Source organism: Poecilia mexicana, unplaced genomic scaffold (genome assembly GCF_051168715.1).
Source record: "Poecilia mexicana isolate PSO_F unplaced genomic scaffold, ASM5116871v1 scaffold_22, whole genome shotgun sequence".
Classification (NCBI taxonomy): Eukaryota; Metazoa; Chordata; class Actinopteri; order Cyprinodontiformes; family Poeciliidae; genus Poecilia; species Poecilia mexicana.
Genome location: NW_028263391.1, coordinates 1,309,430 through 1,334,263, shown reverse-complemented (window position 1 = coordinate 1,334,263; position 24,834 = coordinate 1,309,430). Strand labels below are relative to the sequence as shown.

The 24,834-nt window shown below is 37.1% G+C and overlaps 1 protein-coding gene across 1 annotated transcript in view; it reads right to left on the bottom strand.

Annotated features, from left to right (window-relative positions):
• The window catches only part of npas3 (neuronal PAS domain protein 3), a 295,135-nt gene that overhangs the window by 205,804 nt on the left and 64,497 nt on the right, over window positions 1-24,834 (bottom strand). The window contains exon 2 of the mRNA XM_088002562.1: window positions 13,384-13,482. Coding sequence (XP_087858688.1) covers window positions 13,384-13,482 — 99 coding nt within the window. The remainder of the gene's footprint in view (window positions 1-13,383; window positions 13,483-24,834) is intronic.

The following is a 24,834-nucleotide window of genomic DNA, read 5'->3' as shown; positions in this document are numbered from 1 at the left end:
GCAGGAACAAGCAGAGAAGAAGTAACAGGATATAACGAGAGAAAGAGACTTATTTTGATACTGGGAGAGTGAATGAAGTGGGGCTGATTAACGAACAGGTTGCAGGTGTGAGGGGAGAGAGCTGAAGGCAGGGAGGGGAGAGAAAGTGAAAGAGTATGGCTAACAAGTGAGGAGGAGGAAACAGACAAAGAAATTGTGAAATCAAATCTGTGACAAAAGCTAACTGAACAGAGGGTATAACTAAACATAACCTAACTAAAACTAATTAAGAATGGACTGAAATAAAGTAAAACAGAAACAAGGCTGATCTAATCAGGGGAATAACTAAGGCAATCACAGAACAACAAATGAACAAAACTACAAGCCCAGAAAAAACCCAAAACAACCAAAAATCCTGAAACCTGCGATGAAGGTGTTGGGAAAGCGACGTGCAGGCAGCCAGATGGAATTTATTTGTTCACAAAATTGGAAAGCATTACACTGAGGCACAACAAATATGTCTCCATGTCTGTCTGCTGTGTGTAGGATTGTGAATATGTGTGTGAGTCCGTACACAAGGAGGCGTATTTGACCTTGACTCAAAGCGACATATTTATCATGTAGTGGTGGAGTAGGTAAATGCAACTGTGGCTGTGATCTGTGTTTGTGCCTGTGTGTATGTCACCGTTTGGGTTTTATAAACATGAAATCAAGCCTTGTCGTAAAGTTCAGCCAGGCGACTTGATGGTGTTTTAAAGAACCTGTTGTGGCAGGTGGTGTGTGTGTGTGTATGTGTGTTTTTGTGTATTAAGTCATAAGGTTCAGTGAGGTGGGTCCGTGCTTTATAAAGAGCTTGTCAGCCGAAATAAAAGATGCGTGTTCCTGTAAGTGTGCTTGTGTCTGCATGTGTGTGTGTGTGTGTCTGCATGTGTGCGTGTGTTAGTCTTTTAGTTGCATTCAAGTAGAATCAATGCAGAGGTTAGGGTTCAACAACCAGGTCAACCAGAGGTCACACTGGTTATTAGTCATGTGACTGCAGACTGTTACAAGGCAGATTTATTTCTGAACCTTGATGAAGATGATAAATTTGTAAGATCCCACATCTTAAATGGTAACTGGATAAACTGTCATTGACTTCTATTTAAAACTGTCATTTTAAAGATATAGTTTGCTATTTTTAGAGTTTAACCAGTTAACTGGCCCTGGTCTTCATTCAGATTGTCAACATCTGTCTGGAGCTGTGTAAGGTTCACGCCTGCTTCAAGCAAGACCTCTAGCCTGTCCCCCCGACGACTGGGTTCAGATGGGGAAGAATTGGTCAGGTCCAGAATGTTAATTCTGGTCTCTCTCTCTCTCTCACACACACACACACACACACACACGCACACACACACACACACACACACACACAAATTTCATGTAACTTTGTATCTTTCACTACAAGACTTCTATCATTCTTTCCTATATCTCTACTTTTGAACTTTCAAATCAGGCCACCCCAAAGATGATTTAACTTGGGCCTATCTGTTTCTATGGTGACATGTGCTTACCATACGCACACAACTAGGTATGTAAAGATTTATCACATGGAATGCTCACAGAAATGGCACTAGAGAAAAGAAGACATATATTTTAACCAGCTTAAAAGAACACAGAAAGATGTCAAGAGATTTGTAAATCTGCTGCAGCTGTAGATATTAAATCAGCTGAATTTCCTAAAGTGTTCTCTGCCTGATATAACTCAAGACAAAAGGGGAGTAGAACTTTTAACATCCAAAATGGTATTTTCACAGATACAGCCGAAATAAAAGTGCTCATTCAGAAGAAGGGATTGTTGCAAAGTAAGTTTTTTTCTGAAAGAAAGAGTATTCTAATCCAGTCTTGTATACAAGCTAAATCTGTTGGTTCTGTAATGTTTCTGAAATAAAATAAACAAGAAGAGTAAAGTATTCATATATATATATATATATATATATATACACACACACACACATATATACACTGTGTTCCAAATTATTATGCAAATGATATTTTCTCAGATTTTCTCAAATGGTCAATGCAAATCAGTATAATTTTCAAGTCATGAACGATTACAGTATAAACCAAATTTTACTGAACAAAGCTCCCAATGAGAACAGTGTTTTTTTCAAAAATAAAAAACTCAAAATGCACTGTTCCAAATTATTATGCACAGCAGATTTTCTAAACATTTTATGGATTATGAAGAACTGCAAATGGTATTATTTGAATGTGCAGCATTAAGTGGTCACAAATACTAAAATCAAAATCTATTTCAATCAAAAACATCTTAACAGACAGAGTTACATGTTAACATAGGACCCTTCTTTGATATCACCTGCACAATTCTTGCATCCATTGAATTCGTGAGTTTGTGGATAGTTTCTGCTTGAATTTCTTTGCAGGATGTCAGAATACCTTCCCAGAGTTGCTGCTTTGATATGAACTGCATCCCACCTTCAGATCTTCTGCTGGAGGATACTCCGAAAGTTCTCAATAGGGTTGAGGTCAAAGGAGGATGGTGACCACACCATGAGTTCCTCCCCTTCTATGCCCTTAAAAGGGGCACACAGGAATTCCTTGCAGCATTCCTGTGTCATGCTACAAGGAATGACACAGTGGTATTCCTTGCAGCATGCATTGGCATGCATGAATATGATTTTGCTACTGGAGGTATGGCTCTTCTTTTTGAACCATGAAAGAAAGTCATCAGTCAGAAAGTCCATATACTTTACTGAGATCATTTTCACACCTTCGGGGATCCTAAAGGGGCCGACCAGCTCTCTCCCCATGATTTCGGCCCAAAAAATGACTCCACCACCTCCTTGCTGACGTCACAGCCGTGTTGGGATGTGGTGGCCATCCACCACCAATCCACTACTGCATCCATCTGGACCATCCCGGGTTGCACAGCAGTCATCAGTGAACAAGTCTGTTTGAAAATTAATCTTCATGTACGGCTGCGTACAAGCAGAAACTGCGACCATTTCTGCTTGTGAGCTCCGGTTAGGGGTGGCCAAATAGTAGGTTCATGGACTGCAAGCCTCTGGAGGATCCTCCACTTTGAGGTTCCACCAGCAGCTTAAAATAACTGTTTGCTGCTTTGTAAGGGCATTTTAACAGCTGCTCTCTTAATCCGATGAATTTGTCTGACAGAAACCTTCCTCATGCCTTTATCTGCACAAACCCATCTTTGTTCTGAATCAGCCACAAATGTCTTCACAGTACGATATCACTTCAGTTTTTGTTAAATATCTAATGTTTTCATACCTTGTCATATGGCACTACACTATCTGATGATTTTCGCCAGCAGAGAGATCCTTTCTCTTTTCAATATTTCTTGAAACCTGTGGCCTGCTTAATAATGTGGAACATCCTTCTTAAGTAGATTTCCTTTAATTGAGCTCACCAGACAAACTAATCAACCAGATCTCTGAAATTAATTATAGTGATTCAAAGAGTCCTGACACACAATACCATCTATAAACGTAATAGCACAACAAAAAAATTAATCTTTATGACACTTAAATTCAATTTGCATAATTTGGAACACGGTTTGTGTGTGTGTGTGTGTGTGTGTGTGTGTGTGTGTGTGTGTGTGTGTGTGTGTGTGTGTGTGTGTGTGTGTGTGTGAGTGTAGACAGACAGACAGACAGACATATATATACACGGCTGGGCCCACTTTGGTTATAACCAAAGTGGATTGAATCCTGGGTCAGTAATGTTGCTGTGGCATGGGGGAAAAACTCATTACCATTTCCTATGTTGGCTTGTGATTTTGTGGATGTCAATAGCTTGTGAAGCAGTTGCTGTTTTTGTGAGAATTAGGCTGCAGGATGAATGTCCATATGGGATGAGATGCTCCCTGACCCTGGCTGTGGCCAAGCTAGAAACTCCATTGAGCCCAAGTTCGCCATCTGCTGGTTCTCTTCCGGAGAAGATAAACCAGCACTGCCATTCCAAGAGCAAAAGAACAACAGCTGATTAAAGTTTCACTATTTTGGAAAATAGTGGGGCTGCACAGTGGTGCAGTTGGTAGAGCTGTTGCCTTGCAGCAAGAAGATTCTGGGTTTGATTCCCGGCCCCGGTCTTTCTGCATGGAGTTTGCATGTTCTCCCTGCGTGGGTTTTCTCCGGGTACTCCGGTTTCCTCCCACAGTCCAAAAACATGACTGTCAGGTTAATTGGCCTCTCCAAATTGCCACTAGGTGTGTGTGTGTGTGTGTGTGTGTGTGTGTGTGTGTGTGTGTGTGTCTGATGCTTGTCCTTGAATGAAGACATGATGGTCAAACTGTGTGTGTTACCAAATGTGAGTCTGTAAATGAGCTAATGTGAGTATGCTGACTAACTGGACGTCCCATCAGCACAGCATCTGTGATCTCAGCTCCCAGTAGGGAAGTCCCTGTCACCTGGACAGGTCTATACAGACCTATAGTTATATAGATCTATACCACTCTATACAGGTTTATACAGATCTATAGAGGTCTAATTTTACTCAATGCTAGTAAAGCAATGCTAACGGTGCTGCAGGATGCAGTCAGCTGTAGTTGTGGGAACATTAACACTAAAAAATGAAAACACTGTCATTACTGCACTGGAGATGTCTGTGACAAATGGAAGAAATGAAAGTGAAAGTCCTCATCAGTAGGAAGTATGCACAAGCTTTTAATTTATATATGTTTTTATGCGACATATATTTTGGTGTTGAGTGTTTTCAAAAAGATTTCTGTTTTCACATAATTTGAGTTCATAAAATAAATCCTGTAAAACTAATGTTCTGTTTTTTTTCATTTATGTATTTAAGTTAATTTACACTTGATCGTTGATTTCTTTCTTTGATACACTTAATATATTGTGATTTTGTAAATATTTATAAATATATTTTTTATTCTGATGACCGCTTTATAAAGGAAAGTGATAAAAAAAAAAAACAACCTCCAAATCAAATAAAAAAAAAAATAAAGCAGAAAATGTGACATTGTTATTGAAGTATTTAAAAATGTATATTGTGATATCATTTTTTGGCAGCATTACGCCTCCCTAGTCTGTTTGATGTGGAGTCGGACCAGGAGTGGTGATATCAAGATTTGATGTTTCACTTCTTTCATAATTTTATTATTAGAATTTCAGCCATTGTTTATGTCCATATTAACCACGTTCCGCATCATGTGGTGCAGAGTTATGATGCATGTCTCACATCAGTGAGGTAAAAGTCAGATGAAATGCAATATGACCAACAGATTAAACCTTTTTTGCCCTCTGATACTGTTACTAAGTATCTACAGCAAGACTGGCATCAGTAGCAGAGACTAGCAGAAAAATGTTATTATAAATTTTCACACTTTTCAATCAAAATTTAAATTGCAATTTTAAAACAATGTGTACATATATGTATACATAATCATTCAGCCACTCCAGCAGCCTTTATGAACTCAAAAGTAGAAGTAAAACAAAATGTGTCACATGGTCATGAGGTGAATTTGCACAAAAGGAGCAAAAATCAGTTAATAAAAACTCAACATGTTAAATTTAAATTAACTCCTCAGAAATAAAGGTCTCTGTTTATTTAACAGATTAAAAAATAATTTTATCTTAGAAGTACCAGTCAGTGTCTCTTAGACTAGACTTCCAGTGAACACACCTTGGTTCTGCCACACACACACACACACACACACACACACACACACACACACACACACACACACACACACACACACACACACACACACACACACACACACACACACACACACACACACACACACACACACACACACACGTTGCAGGATTGACATCCCTGCATTGAACAGTCATTTTGTTTGTCGGTTTTTAACGTTTTACTTTATTTTCCTTTGGCTTTGAAGTTGAACTGAAAGTTACTAGCTCAGTTGTAGCATTTATTGATCGTGTTTTAACTGTAAAGTTAAAGATGTGTGTGATTGATATATATGAAATAATATTTAAAAAATAAACAAATTTGTTTGGACTTGCCTTGTTCACTATAAGCCCGTCCCTTCACCCCTAACTTTATCTTCATCTATTCAACATATAGAAAAAATTAGACAAACACAACAAAGAACTTACAAAATAAGAGAGGGAACAAAAAGTTACAGAGGATGGAATCCAAACGGCTGAGGAATGACATTGCAAATACAAGTATTAAACAAATATGAGTAATAACCAAGGCAACAGACCAAAAGCAAATGTGTATATCCAAAACCTAACCATTCTTTCCAAGCGCTAACTTGTTAGCTTTTTAAATAGATTTCATTTTCCTTTGTTCAGTGCTTTTATTCTGAAAGAACAACTAGACATTATCATGACAGTCATCATCCACTGGGCTGAACCTTGACAGCTTTTGAAACTTTGTAGGTATATAAAGGGAAACTTTTTAAGCACATTTCAGTCCAAGTTTGAGATCAAAAACCACAAACAGCATGAAAAATAAATAAATCTTGCTCTGAAAAAAGAAAACTCACATAAACCATTAATTGGAGCTAACTCAAGGCAGCACTGTACCTGCTTTGCCTCCCTAATGTATCCAACAACCAACTGCCAAGGGCCTGTTGTGTGAGAGCCAAGAGAATCTGAATCCAATTAAACTTAGTGATCAGGTTCAGCTTCAAATCATAAATGATGTGTGAATCAAAGGCGGCTGGAACAGAAATCAAAGTCGTAGGTGTGGGAAGTCCTCAGGTGATCTACTGAAGCTTCTGGTCTCAGTTTGTTGATAGGAGTGTGTTTATGTGTGAAGAGGAAAATGTTCTCGGGTTAAATTAAAAAAGAAATAGATACTCTCGTTTAAAATCTTCAGTAAAAGGTTTCCATGAGGAATTATGTTTTTGACGTTTCTATCTGCAATCTGCCGCTGATGTATTTATTGTTATGCCCTTCTTCTTTAGAAACACTGTCTTACTACACATTAATTCTTCATCCTTCTATTTCTTAGCTATTTCAATTCAGATAAAATGGGCCGAACTACATATTTAACAAAAATGAACACCAACAGTAGAGAGGCAGAAAACCCCTCATAATTTATTGCCACTTTCTTATTGCTTTTACCAAAACTGAGTTTGTTTTTTGTGAAGTATTTTAATAAAAAGGTCAGTATGAACACTATTATAATAATGAACCCATTAAGGATTTTAAAAAATGACCTTGTTAACTCAAGATTAGACACACAAAAAAAGTATTGTCTAAAATAAGAATAACACAAAGTGACAAAATGTAATTTTTAAAAACATTTACAAGACATTAAAATGTTATTCTCTAAAACAAAAGCAAAAGAAAAAAAGACAAGTCCTAGACTGACTATCTTGTGTGAATAATCTCTGGAAAACACAATACTAGCTACAAAATAAGTTATAATTAATAAACACATTTATAATTGCCAGTATTAATAATAAATGCTAAACTATTTAATTTGATCAAACATATTATAAATATTTAAAGTTTCAATGTGCTAAAGTGTGTTAAAGTGTTAATTGTCAAATGTAGTAAATTTCAGTGACATTCTATATTGTTTGCTCACTCTAAGTTTAAATTCTACGTTTGAAAGGACTGGTGCATCAGGTGGAAGATGTGAGAAAATAGGACCACATGTCTGAATTGTAATATAGTAAAATAAAATTTTTTTACATCTATAGTCCAACTCAAAATTAAATAATGCAGGTCCTTACAGGCTGAATAAAAAGTTACATGGAGTAACTGAAGGAAAACCTGACCTCCATTCTGCTGCAGTCAGGATTTAACAGCCTGGCTGGTCGACCCTGCAGCTCTTACTGTAGTTTAGATGACAGTTTGATTAACTGTAAAAGACGAGGGCTGTTCTGGCTCGATTTCTATGGTCAACACCAAAAACATAAAATAAATCAAAGTAGTGAAGTGAGATTATTTTTAATGTTCTCATGGTTTTTCAAACAAGAGCCTAACCAACTAAACAAAACAGAAGTTTTACAGTAGTTTAAAGACGAGGAATAGAACAGAACAGAATAGAATAGAATAGAATAGAATAGAACAGAACAGAATAGAATAGAATAGAATAGAACAGAATAGAATAGAACAGAATAGAACAGAATAGAATAGAATAGAATAGAACAGAATAGAATAACACCGTGATGAAGCTGTGTTTGTTCATAGGTAAGCATTCATTCATTCATTCAGCCTGGGCTCCAGACCTGCGTTGTGACTCACTGTCTCTCACACACATTCATCTAAATGCATACAGGTGCAGGAGAAGACCATCCCACACACACACACACACACACACTTGGCGTGTCTATCTTCATAGATCAGGCAGACTGGTAGACTGTGTGCATTCAATCCCTTTGTTTCGACTATGATAGAGTGAAAACAAATGAAGTCAGTTCTACTGTTATAGACAGCAGTAAACAGTCTCGCCACTTTAAACCAGTTTTGTTTTTCCTTTGCTTTCCCTGCTATGTGCCGCTGCAGTGAACCAACACCTGTGTTTGTTCAGTGGAAACAACCACAGATTAAACTTGTTAATGAGAATATATTCATCAGGTTTACATCTACAGCAACCTCTCTTTTCCATTGTAGCGGCATTAAAACAACAAAAATGTTAAAAACTTGCATGAATGTGTGTCTGTGTGTGTGGGCGCACACAGATGCTGCCTACTGCAGTGATTTATTAATTACAGCTGAGATCTTCAGATTTGTCCTTATATTAATAAGCTAGTTACTGACTTGAATCTGTTGGTGGAGTTAAAGATTAGGGTGATGGCAGGGAGATCTCTCCACCTCAAACACAGGGGGGTTGTTATAAGTCAGGTCAGATGCTTAGAATAGCCTTTGGAAAAAAAAATATTTTATTAAAAGAGCAAGATGAAATAAATTTAAACTAAAATAACCACTTTTACTAAAACCACAGTAAACCCTTAATAAACCCTGTATTAGCCTTAGAAAACACTATTTGTTGAGAAACGTCATATCCTGATTGTCATGACAGATCAAACTTGGATAAGGAAAATGTATCTGTTTTTATCATGCTCATATCTGATGATTCAGAGATTAAATATTAGATTTACAATCCGTGTTGAAAACAAACAAAAAAAGGAGTCCCAGGAATAGGACAGAATGCAACAGACTGCTATATTTTGAATGCAGCTTCAAACAAACAGCACATTTTTGATTCCACAATCTATCTTCTTTTTAGAACACAAAAGTAGATTTGGATTAGATTAGCTAAGAAGGAGAAGAACCCGAAGACTGACAGCAGCACATGGCCTTTCACAATATAACTTTAAAGAATACCTTATGCTCATGCGCTCACATTTTTCTCCCTGTCTGAATCTATGCAATCCATTATTAACATGTTCCCTGTCAGACAAAGACACAGGTAGGTGATGAAAAATAGAAAAATAAAGACAAAGACAGAGAGAGGGTTAAATTATTGAATTTCGGATGTTCTCTTTGAAATATAAAGTCCGATGGAGAAAAGAAGGATCTATTGTTTTGGCGAGTGACAAAAAAAATCGAAGGTGAAAGTAGGTTAGAAAAGAAGGCAAGGTGAGGAAGAAGGTGTGGCATCAAAGAAAGAAAGTTAACCAAAGTCAGCAACACACTAAAGTCGACTTGTGCGACATTGGAGAGAAGACAGAGCTCACATCAGAGTGCATCACACCCCCGCCATCTAAACTATTCTCAGAGAGACAGACACATGAAGAGGAAGCAGGTACAAAGGTGAACCCGATGAAGGAGAGAAGGGAAGGAAGCAAGGCATAGAAAGGAGTAAGGAAACAAACATTAGAAAGAAAAATAGATTAAATGCCATATATTTACAACATACAGAAGGTGTTTTCTGAAGCACTAAAGTTATATGTTCTAAACATGTTGGAGTGGTGGAACAGAGAATGTGAAAGGGGAAGATTTCCTTTGAGCCTGTAGTAGGACAGCAGAGACACATCGTCTCAGGGTCCGTTCCCACCTGCCCTGTTACTCCAACTAAGTTTGGTTGTGAATGTGCAGTCAAACTCTAATGTGGACCAAAAAAGCAAACTCTGGTCCGGTAGAAAACCTAAGACTGTATGCAGTTCGAATACGTATGTGAACACCAAACAGACCAGAGACTGTTCCAAAACCAGGAAACCGATAATAGCACAGGGCATTCTGGGTAAATACAACCAAAACAAACACGGAGGTCCAGCGCTAGTGTGACAAATGGCTCGTGGTCTTTCACCAAAGACGAGAGGAAAATTCTCCAACCAATAAAATCTGATGCCAGTTTTAACTTCATGAAGACAGAAGTTGTGCTTAGTGTCTTCAGAGGTTTTTTGTGCTGCAACATTTATAAGTTCTGAAAATTAAAAAGTATATACCCATGTTATTTATTTAAACTGTATTTATTTCTGCATTGTATACATTTAAGACCATAATTATTCACATTCCTTGAATAATTAGGTTTAAGGTTTAAAGTCATTTATTTATTGATGTTTTGCAGTGGCCCAGTCAGAATGCTGACATAAATCTAGACAGAGAAAAAACATCTGAAACATTTCCTATCATGATAAGAGTTTTGGTTTATTATTTTCATGATAAATTTCAGTTACAGAAGGTAAATTAAAGAAAAACCCAAAGTGACTGTATGATCGAAAATGTTATTCTTGCCATTTTCTCTGCTGTTAGTTTCATGTGAGCATCATAAAATGTCAGTATCAGATATCAATCACCCCAAAATGTTTGTCTCCTTGTATGAAACTCTGCTTATTTTTACAAAAGAACAAACCTCAGCTCACCACAACAGGCTGAGATTTGCACATATGTACAAATGAACAAATAAAAACACATAATCAAAGCAAACGCAGAGTCCTAAACGCACATAAATGCTCACATATACGTATATAAGCAGGACAGACAGGTGGAGAGGACATCTTGGGCCACCCAGCTGCTCCACCATTTATCTCAATTTCACCTTGTAGACGTGAGCGCTCAAACATACACAAGCTCATTGCATTAGTGTCACACTAAGCCAGAGCAAGACAGACAAACACAGCAAACTCACACACACACACACACACACACACACACACACACACACACACACACACACACACACACACACACACACACACACACACACACACACACACCTGAGCAGAGCCCCGTTTCAGGCAGGAGGATAAGTGAAACTCTTGAGTAAGTTCTGGGGTAACTATGAGCATATCCTGGGTTTTCCGTTTCAGAAAATATCGGTGCAATCGGAAATGTAGTCACTACAACATTTTGACACTTCAGGCATAATCTATTCATTTATTTTTGGGTGTCCTAAGTACAGAAGTTATGGATATTTGGATCAGACAAATAAAATTATCCTTCCTCTTTTGAATGTTAAATATTTGTAACGTCAAGAATATTACTAATTTTCTGCAAAATCTCACTCACACATCGACTGTCTGCCATGCTAACACTTTCTATTTTGCACTATTGCTAAGTATGGACATATTTAGCAATACTTTTGCTAAGTATGTCAAAACATATTTAACATGTTATATATGTTAAATATGCTTCCATATTCTGCTTATGCTCTCATTGCATTTCTAATTCCACTGGACAGATATGCACACTTGCAAGCTTCATTTTACTCCTGTTGTCATGGTGAATCGCATTATCTGCACTCCAATGATGACGGCGTCTATACTCATACTCAGGCTTAACTCGGGTAACTTGACTCAGAGTTGAGTTACCTAGTTGGTATCTCCTGTTCTCATTAAGCCGGGTCAGTTTATTCAGAGTAACTGCCATCGACTCAGAGCTTATTAACCCTATCTGAAAAGGGGGCATGAGTAATAGTTTGTAGTTTTATTTGTATCTTTCGTTAGTGAGTCATGACTCAAACCAGTGATTTAGGCATTAATTTACCTGACTGGTAAAACCTGCATCTGGACTTTAATTGTAGTGTCTGGAAGTTGTTCACTTGGTCATTATTTTTATCTGTGCAGTTCCTCCTCCAGTGTGACCTTCACATACTTAAGTTTACTGAATTAGGAGCTACTGACTGCTGTCACCTCTCAGCTCTGCCACATTCTGTCACAAATCCCCTTTATTCTCTAGTACTGTAATCTAACGCGGACACAAAAACTAAATATTTCATACAAAGCACCAGGCATGAGTTCACTTCCTAGGGTCAAATCCATTTTTTTCCAGCTCTGATCTCTTACAGTGAAAGTGAGAATGATGGACTGCAGGGGATGGCAGATTTTTTAAATCAGTACAGAACACCAGTACATATTCAGAAACATATTTTCATGTAAATATGTAGACATTGAAAAATACACATACCAAGACATACACACAGTAGCTGCATTTAATTATATTTCCAAACTGACTGATACTTGTTGATGTTCTTGTGGGGCAAACAGTAGAGAAAATAGCAAAAATAACATTTCTGATCAATCTGTCAGTTTTGTTTTTATTTACCCTCAATAACTAAAATTTATTATGAAAATGATCAAATAAATATTATGACAAATGTTCACACTTGTCAGCTGCTCTATAATAAAAAGCAGAACAAAAGATAATAATCTCACATGTACAGAAATATTTTACTAAATTTAGTTGGTTTTATTCAATATTCTTTCACCACTGTGTACATATAATAAGATAAACTCTGAAAACCACTTTATTTAGTCTAAATTTAGACTAGTATAAATTCAGACTGTACTTGTTACCAAAGAAGAAATGAATTCTTTACTTTTTTTTTAACTACCGGTACACTATCTTTAATAAAAACATGTTGGGGAAACATTTTAATGAGTGCACAAAACCGCTGATTTTAAACTTATTGACTGACTGTTTAAGGCTTTGTTAAATCCAATATGTCAATTTGTTACATGATCAAAAAAAACTTTGGTCTTCTGTTTTTATCTCTAACCAAATATAAATTAAACAAATCCTTTAAGGTTTGAATGCTGGCAAAAAGTGAGCATTTATGTTTTCAGGACAATTATTTGTATCCACTTATTGACTATCATTAGGTCAATATTAGTAAGAGAAATAAAATCTTAACTCTAAGCCAAGCAAAGGTGTTGGATTTTAAATTTGTGACTAAACCACAGTGTTTAATGGACAACTTTAAATGGTTAAGTTGACTTTGGGTTTTCAGAAAAACAATTTTTCTAGAATACATTCGGGTTATGGAGGACTTTTTTAAACTAATTATGCAACCAACTCCATACATATTTTCATCCAGTGACAGTACTTGGTGAATATCATAAAAAATGCTGACGCCCCAAAAAAGAAAGACTCAAACTAAGCAGAAAACAACCTAATCCCAATTATCATTCATCGTTTGTTCTTGATAGATGCACAAACACAAAATCTACCACTGCTAATTCTACAGCTACTGAGGAGCTGACGCCAACGTTACCATGGTGAGGAGGTATGCTGCTGGCCGGCCAGGTGAAGGGTCTTGGGCCGGGCGTTCGAGCAGCTGCCTGCATTAGACGGCCGCTCCCAGTAGGGGTCACTGTGAAACACACACAAAGATAAAGCGTGGAAAAGTTCTTAAACGACAGCCTTAGAACACAGAACCAGGAAAAGTCGAGAGAGTGAGGGAAAAATAAACAAGACAAAATATCAGCACCATTGTAAAAGTGAAAAGGAGAATAGATATTAAGAATATATGTATTAATCTAATATAAATTGAAGTACAAGTACCGCTGGCAGGCATATACTGTACATGAAAGTATTTTTTCAAACAGTATTAATAATTTGATGTTGTCATGTCAGAAAATAATTTTAAAATGGGCATTTTTAGCTCAATGGAATAGAAAATCCAACGAATATAGACACCATATCTAATATGAAAAAGAAACTCTCCAGCTAAAAAATAATGCTCTAAATTTTCGGTTCAAAGAAATGTTCCATCAAAAAAATAATAAAATGCCTCTGTGATAATTTATGCAAGATGCAAAACAAAAATGTAAAGAAAAAGCCTTGAGGAATCTAAGCCAACAAAAAAGGCTGCACACACTCACACACCCTTATACAGTCCTACTGTAATCCGTTCTTAATATCCTACTCCTTTTTTACTAGGTGTGATTTTTTTGTGCTGTCAATCGATTAAAATAATTTATCAGACTAATCACACTCCAGCGTTGTGGTTAATTTTGATTAATTGCTTTGCTAAACTTTGTAAGCTTGAAATGTAAAATTGCACATTTTCAAAACTATTAAAGAAAACACTTCAATGTCTCAAACCAAACATCTCAGTTTTCTAGGTTTATAGACGGCTTAAAAGAAGTCATTTGTTTCAAACACAATTTAGAAATTAAATGTAAACTGATTGTGCTCCTTTGGTGGAATTATGATTCATTGTTGCAATAAATGGATAGGATACATACTGTCTTGGTTTTATCCAAACGTACATCACTGTACACACAGATTACCTCTCATACCATACTGTCACAACATAATGACAGTTTTAACAAATATGTGAAAAAATATTTATTTAAAAGTGACATACGGCAGCTTTATTTCACTCAGGAGAGGAGAGGATGGGGCAGGAGGGATGTGGGTTAGAGCTGCTCTGACTGACTCACCTGTTGTTAAGTGGTAAAAGGTACAAGGGACAAGTTAAATATATGAATATGTTATTTTTTTTCCTTAATTCATTAAAAGCTAGTGAAAGGAGGCAAACAGTAGTTTGTAGCTAAGCTAATTATGCTAAATGGTTGATCATCTCACACAGTTTACCCACCTGTCTTGGAAAAAAACTGGGTTATAAATTAACACTCTTGCCTTTCTCTTTCCCTCTCTCTCCATCTCTCTTTTTTTTGGTAAGACTTTATTTGAAGGGGGTGAATAAGACTGACATGACACTGTCATAAACATGACATAACACCTGTCATGAACATGAATAAGCCTTCATGAATATTTATGACTGTTGTCATAAAGCGTCATTCGGTAAATTATGACACTTTTAATACAAAGTTGACATTATTCAAAATGTCTTTGATATGACAACTTGACATTAACCAAGAAATCATTACTGATCTAAATTTGTTATAAAAGTATTACTGATTGCACTTTAAAAATGAGGTAACTTTATGTTATTAAAGGTAAAGTTTAAACAGTAATGATTTCTTGGTTAATGTCAAGTTGTCATAACGAAGACATTTTGAATAATGTCAACTTTGTATTAAAAGTGTCATAATTTACCGAATGACGCTTTATGACAACAGTCATAAATATTCATGAAGGCTTATTCATGTTCATGACAGGTGTTATGTCATGTTTATGACAGTGTCATGACAGTCTTATTCAACCCCCTTCAAATAAAGTGTTACCTTTTTTTTAAACCTGATTTTATAACTTTTCTTAGCAGCATAGTAACTGTCAAGGTCGTTCGTGTCTTCCACTGGCTGCTGCTAACAGTGTCACTCTGAAGCGATCCAAGCAGGAACGAACCATTTAACGCAGATAGGGGGGGTTCATGGCAAATATGGATGTGCGATATTTTGTCAGGGAGTAGGAACATAACATTTTTACTGCTAAAAACAATCTTTGAAAATACAATATGATTAATTTTGTAATTGACGGAGCCCCGATTTTTTTTTTTAATTTCTATGAACAAAAAATAAATAATTAAATTGTGGAGGGCCCCCTGTTGGTCAGGGCCCCTAGAATCGTCATCACTTTCCCCCCCTATACCGCGCCCCTGGTTGCCACTGAGCCCACCAATCTAACTCCTCGTTCATCTTTTCTCTCACATTTGCGACTCTGAATATATGAATTTTGTACAAAGCCGTGGTTAACCATGTAAAGAGCTGATGTGAACTAGGTAACCCTTAGCGGGAGAGAGAGGCTTTTAGGTGAAAATTAGTAAATCTCAATTATGTAATATTAAGGCATTAAATGTTTTAGACTAACTGCATTGACAGCCCTAGTTTGCTTTATATTGTAGTTTGTTGTTTTGTGATTGTTCTTTGATTGACAGTGATGAAAACCAGAGTGAAATTCCTTGTTTATTCCTGCAAACTTGGTAAATGAAGTTGATTCTGATTCAGATAAACCAGCAAAGCATTTCAACCTAACTTAACTTGTTAGGAACCAACAGCGTCTCAACATCTTGTTTAACGTTCAGTGATTAAATGTCACCTAGCAGTAAAAAAAAAAAAAAAAAACAGCAAGAAAAAGATATATTTTTCTTGCCGTTTCCACTGGTCGACTAAACAGCTCAAGGTTTGTAAAATATTCAGGAATAAACAGATACAACTCCAGTTTAGCTGCTTTATTTCTCCGTTATATATTTATAGTAAAGCTAAACGATGCTGGCTGGGATTTGACAGGAAGGCGAAGCGACACAGTCAAATACAAAACACAAAGCCGCCCCAGAGTCTATGCACAGAGAATTATTCAAATTTTACACACCCACCAAAGACAGGCTGTCAAAACCCATGTTGATGTGGATTTTTCATACTGAAAAAAGGAGCTCAGGAGAAGTCAGAAAAATAAAAAGTGAGAAGAGAAGAAAAACTATGAAACGGAGGCAGAGCAAGAGAGGCTGGAGAGTGAGAGGAAAGAAAAAAGGAGAAACAGTGAAACGGTTTCTCCGGCTTCCAGGAGAACATTAGCTGAACTGTGTAGCGCACCATGAAACCATTGATAATGTCGTTCTTGTTTTGTGGACACGTATTACTGTAAAACAGTTTTCTGAAGCAAGCTGCCCACTATTGTTCCTGTCAGAGGTTGAAGTGAGGGCAGCGCTGGCATAACCTGTTTCAGTTTACAGCAACAGCAGAACACAAAGAGCTGCTTTTCAGATTAAATGACCCAGATAAAGTCTAGAAATTGGATTGCTTTTTGATTTGATGCAAGTTTAGGGAACATATCTGTTAAAAATCTTTTTAAAAGCAGTAAAAATAAGACGCGTGTGGCTATTTGGAAAAAGGATTCAGGACCATGACAATGGTTAATCCATGGAGCAGCAGCAGGAATTATTTGAATTAATAGTAAATGACAGGCAGATTCCATTGTTTATTTTCTTAGGTACATTAAAACTGTATTCTTTTATTCTTAACACATAAATATATGAATTTAAATCAAACAGAGCCACAGGGAACTTAACTATTCACAGTTCAGTATTCCCACATTAAACTATTTTCAGATTTCTCTCTGGAATGCACCTCAAATTTTTGGCTGGTAATTTGTCTATTTGCAGCTTGAGAAGCTGAAACAGCAAGGCACAATGCTACTTGACATGCTGTTGGTTAGCGTTTGCAAAGCAGCCAATCCAGAAGCCACATTCATTTTCCTTGGCACTGATTGGCTGTCCCATCAAGAGCGGAGATAAGAAACCGCAGATGTTAGCTTCTGTGGTAGAACCAACAATGTTTCCAATATGTGTTTTAATGCATATAAGGTATATTTTGTGTCTGAACTATAATAGGTAGTTATAAGCATTTTTAGAAAGGGTTTCAGTATTCATAAACTTCAGCTATTTGTGGGTGGTCGTGGTTGCTAACCCCTTCAAATACAGGAGGTCCACTAATAAACAAACAAAAGACATGTTGGCTTAAAATCATCATAGTGAAGACTGTCCAGCATACAGATGCAACACATTTTTACTTTCTTTTTAACACTGCCTTGGTCTTAAGAGATGGGGTCATTTGGACCCCTCAAGTTTTTTACTCTGTGCGCGTTCTGGCGGGGTTGCACCTGACCCTGTGTGTGCTTTTACCAGGTGCTTTTTATGCTTTCAGGATCTAAAGGTATAACCCCACGTCCCGCTGTCCGACCTACCTAACTTTTATTTGTTGCGCTCCTGCTCAGCGTGCGCCAAGCCAAGGAAGAGTTAAAGAATGTAAGGCAGAGAAACTCATCGCTAAAGCAGCTGGCTGTTTGCACAGTGCTGTTTCCAGGTAGATCATTTAGAAAGTTGAGGATAAGGGAAAAACATAATTTACTTCAAGCCTTGAATGGATTATGAAGCAAAGCCGATTCAAGAGACAATCAGGATCATCTTATTTGGGCAAATGAGGTCAATAGATCAATATATTCAGTGAAGCCATATACCAGAAAATTTTACAGCACTGCATTTTTCCTGTGCAGAAAAACTTTGTGGAGATGGTGGTTTTCTTTTCAAGCATGACTTGGTTCCTGCCCTCAGTCTGAAGCACCAACACATACTTTACCCTGAGGAACCTCCCATAACAGCTCTGTGTTGGGTGCCTTATTTTACATTTATTCCAGGGAAAATACATCATACATACATTTCATGTGATCATACATCACATGAAAATGATGGTTTCAAAGCACAAAACCTTGCCTTTCCATCCACCCGTTTTTTGCTCTATCTTTACTGCTGTCAGTCAGTAATGCAAGAGTTGCATTGTTTTATCCTGGGGTTGAAAAACAACAAGAACATCAACTAAAGCATTGAGATCATCACCTCAGTGAAGGTCAGGGGTCATGATTCAGATATAAAAAGCAGACTGAGATCCATGGGCATCCAAGACTAAAACCACTGCTGACCAAAAACCCATCAAATACCTCAAAAGTGAGACCCGCCTCACTTTGGAACATGGTGACAATCCCCAAGATTTCTGGCAAAATATTCTGTGGACTAAGAAAACAAAAGTGGAACAGTTTGTGAACCATTTCTAACACTGCTTTTCATCAAAGGAGAATCATCTCGACAAACATGGTGATAGTGTGAAGGTATTTGCTACTTTGATTACATCTTGTAATCGATGGAACCATGAATTGTGGAAAATGACATCACCGACCTGTACCCTAGCTATGGGCAGTTGTTCCCAACGCTGCACAACTATGGGAATAGATGTACAGCTTTATATGATCACTTTCATAATGATCATATAAAGCTATGGACAATATTAAGAGACCACTGCACTGAACCCCATTGAAAACCTCATGGCTATTCCTCCAAATATTGATTTCTGAACTCTTCCTGAATTAAAACATTAGTGTTGTTGTTTCTAAATGTGAACTTGTTTTCTTTGCATTACTTGAGGTCTGAAAGCACTGCATCTTTTTCATTATTTTGACCATTTCTCATTTTCTGCAAATAAATACTACATTTTTTACGTGGAATTTCGGAGACATGCTGTCAGTAGCTCATAGAATAATGTTCATTTTACTCAAACATGTACCTATAAAAATTAAAATCAGGGAAACTGATCATTTTAAGTGGTCTCTTAATTTTTTCCAGAGCTGCATATACTATATTATTTATTATAGATTCACTAATATTTTCCTTTTCATGTAAATGAATTAACTGTAGGTCAGATTCCTTTTATTTCAAAGAATAGAAAGAAATGGTCCTGTTTTTTTCTTTATTAAATGAAGTTTCCGTCACACAAACCCACTCTCACAGCTGACCTCTCCACCCTGCTGTGTCTGCTATTAACAGAAGTGAGACCTTTGGTAAAACAATCAATCTCCAGAGAAAGAATGAGGTTCATAAGGTCACTCATCACGTCACTTATTTCTTTCAGCAACATCACACTGCTACTCCATTTCTCTGGCTCTCTCTTTTCTCTTTCTACATTGACTTTTCTTCTTTCCATAATCTCTTCCTCTTGTCCCCATTCCCTGTTGTTTTTTCCCTTTCCTTTTTTCCTCACTCTGTTCTTCTCTCGTTTTCAAACATTTCTTGCATCACTTACATTGCCTATTGTCTCTGTCCAGCAAATTTTTTCCTCTTTCGTCTTCCTGTGTCCCTTTACCTAACTTTTATAAACTAATTTTTTGGTTCTGTTAATCTGTGTTCTCATTAAACCTTATTGCCATCATTTGTTTTTGTGTGTACGTATACATAGATTTTTTTAATTTTAAAATTTTTCACCCTGATTTTGTCTTTTTTCCCCCTTACTTGTTCAATCATCCCTTTTGCTACTTCCTCAACTTTTTCTTGGTTTTCATTTGGATTGTGTACCTTTCTCTAATTTTGACAGACCTATTGCTGTGCCACATTAACTACTACATTCACAGGATAAAGACTTGGGCAAACAATTTCAATGCAATACCACACACACACACACAAACACAGTCACACAATGACACAGGCAAAGATACTCAAGCAGAAATTCAATAACCTGTGAATAAACAATGTCACTGGTTTGTGCACATCGGCACACATCAAAAGACTGACTTATAGGTAAAAGCACACTGAAATGCACACACACTGGATCTAAACACACACTCCATCAAGCCAAAATGGCAGTGGTGGGAGGCAGCACAATGGGTATTGCCGGGTGCAGGCAGAGCTAAATTGCAGACAGCGAAGGGGAGATCTGGGCCATTTTTCAAGGCTGACTATATATTACAAATTGGCTACCAGGGCATTGTCTGGGAATACATACACATACGGTTTTACACACACACGCACGCACGCACACATTCGCACAAAGTAAAAAAAAAAAATAAAAAAAAAACCTAATCCTGGCTTGTCCTATTGTAACCCATAGAGCTGCAGAAATCTGGTCTTTTTTCTCGTTCTCAACAATTTCCACAGAATAAACCGTGTGATTGAAAATGTGTCAGTTTAGTGGGAAGCGACACTGCCACACATACACACACACATACACACTCATGTATACCAATAAAATACAAGAATACACATCAGTGTTTATTTGGTGTAACCACATTGTTTGTTATGAGAGTGTTCAAGCACTTCCAGGGGAGGGTCAAACGTCCACCCTCTGCAACAACCATACACACCCAATACACACCACTGACAGAAACAGCTGTCCACAGTTAGTGCTCATGTTCTGGTTCAAGTTCAACCTCTCAGTTTTCCTTCAGTGCAGAGTTGAATAAAATTCAATAAAATGACTTATTTCTTTAAGAATTAAGCATAGAATTTAATCCCATAAAGCAGTGAAGGTGGAGATAAAAAATTTAAAATTAATTCTAAAACTGACTGCTAGTCAGTGCAACAACTTTAAAACCAGACTTACAGTTTATCAATTCTTCTGCTGGGGAAAGTCTAAAGACTTGCAGATGTCTGGATGTATCTGAAAACAAACTCATCTTTTCTAACAACAGAAACCTAACAGCTGGTTCATGGCCACAGCAGCAGTGATAGTTGAAATAGCTACAAAATACAGACAACAAGCCATAAATAGCATAGAGACAACGGATGTCCTCTGGTATTCACAGCTATCGACCAATAGAAACTGACAGCTCTCAGTGAAGCACCAATAAACTGGTTCCTAACAGCTGAGGGTATTTCCACTGTTACCAGAATCAGCTTTATTGGGTCAACAACAATAATGCAAATCAAAATATGATTGGCTAATCAAAAAGTCCTTCTGAATGTATGTTACTGCTCGGTAACAAACCCTGTCTGGTGACATTAAATTGCTGTGGCACATTGCAGAATGCCTGAAAGTTGTTCTTCTTTTACACTAGTCTATCACAGAGAAGTAGAACCTCTGTTTAAAGGAGGAAATAAATTATTTAGATATTTCCGTTTGTTTCCACGGTCAATATTCTCATCCTAAGCTCCCTGATTGGTGATGGGGAGGTGAATTGGGTAAACTGGTACTTCCTAACAGTTTTAATCATGAGTAGAACACCTGTTGACAATTTTTTTAATTTAACATTTTGCTTTACATTTTCTGACGACATTTCATTAAATCCAGATAACAACTACATAGTTCCTCAACTCAACAATAATTATAAAAAAGTCAGATGCTCATTCTGTGATTCCTTGAAATGTTTGTGTTTTTCAATAATGTTTGCCCCTAAAACACGTTGTTATGTTAGATGCTAAAAAGGCTAATGTGGTGGACCCTCAACAGTATTCACAGATTTCTGTGGAATGTAACTTCAAATTATTCATAAAAAATCTATCAATTCTCATAGTTTTTCTAAAATATTTGACAGAAAATGAAGCCTGAGAAGATCGAACACCAAGACACAATGCTCACTGACACACTGTTGTCTGGAGTTCACGAAGCTAGTCCAAAAATGCCATCAATTTTCCTTACTGCTGATCGGCTGTATCCCTAAAAGTGGAAGTAAGGAAGATTGTAGACGTGGTATTAATGCATGCTGTGGTATGTTTGGTGTTAGAACTGTTTAGGTTCTAACACGCCACTGTGCAGCCCAGGGAGTAAATCACAAAGTCAAATTTATTTTAAGTCATATTTGCTATAAACAGCATTTTCATAACAACTGAAGGTAATAAAATCACTAGATTGTGCTATAAAATGATTTTATGTGGCTGGAAAACACATAATACTGCCCCTTTGAAATAGACAGTTTTAAGTATTTGCAGAAGAAGTGGCAAAAATTTGCTTATTTTAGATTTTCATAGGCAGCTGTGACCCCGGGGCCCCTGAAAATACAGGGGGATCAGGGAAGAAGTGTTATACATAGTCTTGTTTTGGGCCCCATAATATAAAATAATAATAAATATCTAGAATAAAAATATTATTTTCTCTAAACCTTATGAAAGCTGGGAGCTCTCAGATGGTATTTTAAGCATTACATAAGCCATAGGCAAAGCATTAGCCACAATAAGAACCCAGAGCTTGGTTTAAAGAAAAATTCTAAATAAATAAAAACAAGCAAGTTGTTACACAAACTATAATAATCATACAAGAGCTCTTTATAAATGTATTTGTAGATTTTCTCTAAGTGTCTTACATCCACCACCCCACCTCAAGCTAAGCATGTGCATGAGAAAAAATGTGGCTCAGTTTAGTTTGCACACATTATCAGCAAATAACTAGAATAAATCCAGTGCATGCAACACTTGCGCTGAAGAGCAGTGCATGCAGCCATAATGGATTCTGTCATTTGAAATGGATGAAGTTCCATTAGAGAGCAGCACGGTCGCCGGGCTAAGTGTGATGAAGGGCGAAGCTTTACCATCTCTCTTTTTATTTTAACAACGACAAAGAGGAAGCGGCATCCTGTTTCTGGAATAATGGAGCACAGTTGGATTGTGGAGTCTGCAGACAGAAAGGTAGACGTATGCAAAAACAGAGAAAATCTCTGTTTTTTCTTAGAACTGGATAACAGAAAAAAAAATCGCCTTTGTTTTAGAGACTAGAGATAACCTGTCCCCTTTGAAATGCAGCAGTTTGAAGCTTCTTTCTGTTTCTGTTTTAATCAACACAACTTAATAATCCTCCATCCTACCATGTAATTCTGTCCATGTTTTTCAGATCTTCTTTATCCATACTCACCTTCTTTCTGTCTTAAAGAAAATAGGGTCTATGTCAGCAGACCCAAACACATGCACACACACCTCTTTACACTCACAGATGCATCCACGCATAGATGACATGTTTATTAATCACCTCTTTAGCAGGCTTCCAGCCTGATTTACCACTGATTTCTTAGCTGTCATCCCTGAGAACAACTGGCTGACATTTACAGGTAGAAGCATTCTGCAGCATGTCAAACACACACACACACACACACACACCTTCAAACGCTCGCATTCTGCTCTTCTGTTTCCGTTTTGTCTTTCTTTCAGATTCATCTATTTATCTAGTAATTCAAACTGTTCGACATGTCAGAAGTCAAAATTGTCCCCATGCTAATTCTTTTTGTCCACCAGTAACCAGTTAAATGAAAAAACTAAAAATAGCAGGAAATGTTATTCAAAATGTGTTATTCTGAAAAAAAAGAAAAAAGCATTGATATTTTCCCCCAACAAAATGATTCAACATGACTAAAAGAGGTCGCCCAAACAGGATCTTAGACATTAAGATTTCAAACTTTTAAAAATTTTTCTTGAGGCATCTGAGGCAAACATACATATTTTCAGTAACAGTTTTAACTGTTTAATTCATAGACAGTGAAACAATGTGAATGTGGATGTGAATATGGGAGTGTACCTGGTTCAGATAGCATGCAGAATTAGTACCTTCTCAGAGTTTGTAATCCAGTCTGACCTCTGAACAGAATTCAGTTTATTTAAATAGCACCAGTTCAAATCGCATGTCGTCTCCAGACACATTGCCAAAACAAATAAATAAATCTAATCCAATAATACAGACATATTCTAAATTGACTCTAGTTATCCTACAATGGAGTCAATTTCAGTTCATGATTCAAATTTGTTAAAACATTTAGGAAAACCCAGCAAATTTCATTAAGTCACTGACTGCAGAAATCCCTCACACTGAGCATGCAGAACAGAAAACTCCCCTTAACAGGAAGAAATCTCCAGCAGAACCAGAACCTGGCTCAGTGTGAACAGCCATCTGCCAACAACTGACACAAAACCACAGTAGAACTGATCCAGGAATACTTCCTGTGGTAAAGAAAATGAAAAAGACAATCAGAGTAATATCTCCTTTACTGGCTTCATCCTGCAGAATCAAGGTTCTCAAGTAGAAAAGAGGAGGGCCCATCCCATCAGGGTTTCAGGATGGGGTTCAAACAGAACTGGGAATTATGTTATGGATAAATTCATAAAGTGGACCGCATAAACAAAGAATGCCTGGCTGTTTTATTTTGGCATCCATATTCAAACTGTTGCAAAGAGCAAAAACTGATTACCAACCATAAAAGACAAATCACAATATCACAATTTCCCAGTAATACTGACCACTCAAAGTGGTGCATGTACCCATCATGTACCCATCATGTACCCATCATGTACCCATCATGTGCCCATCATGTGCCCATCATGTGCCCATCATGTACCCATCATGTACCCATCATGTACCCATCATGTACCCATCATGTACCCATCATGTACCCATCATGTGCCCATCATGTACCCATCATGTACCCATCATGTACCCATCATGTGCCCATCATGTACCCATCATGTACCCATCATGTACCCATCATGTGCCCATCATGTACCCATCATGTACCCATCATG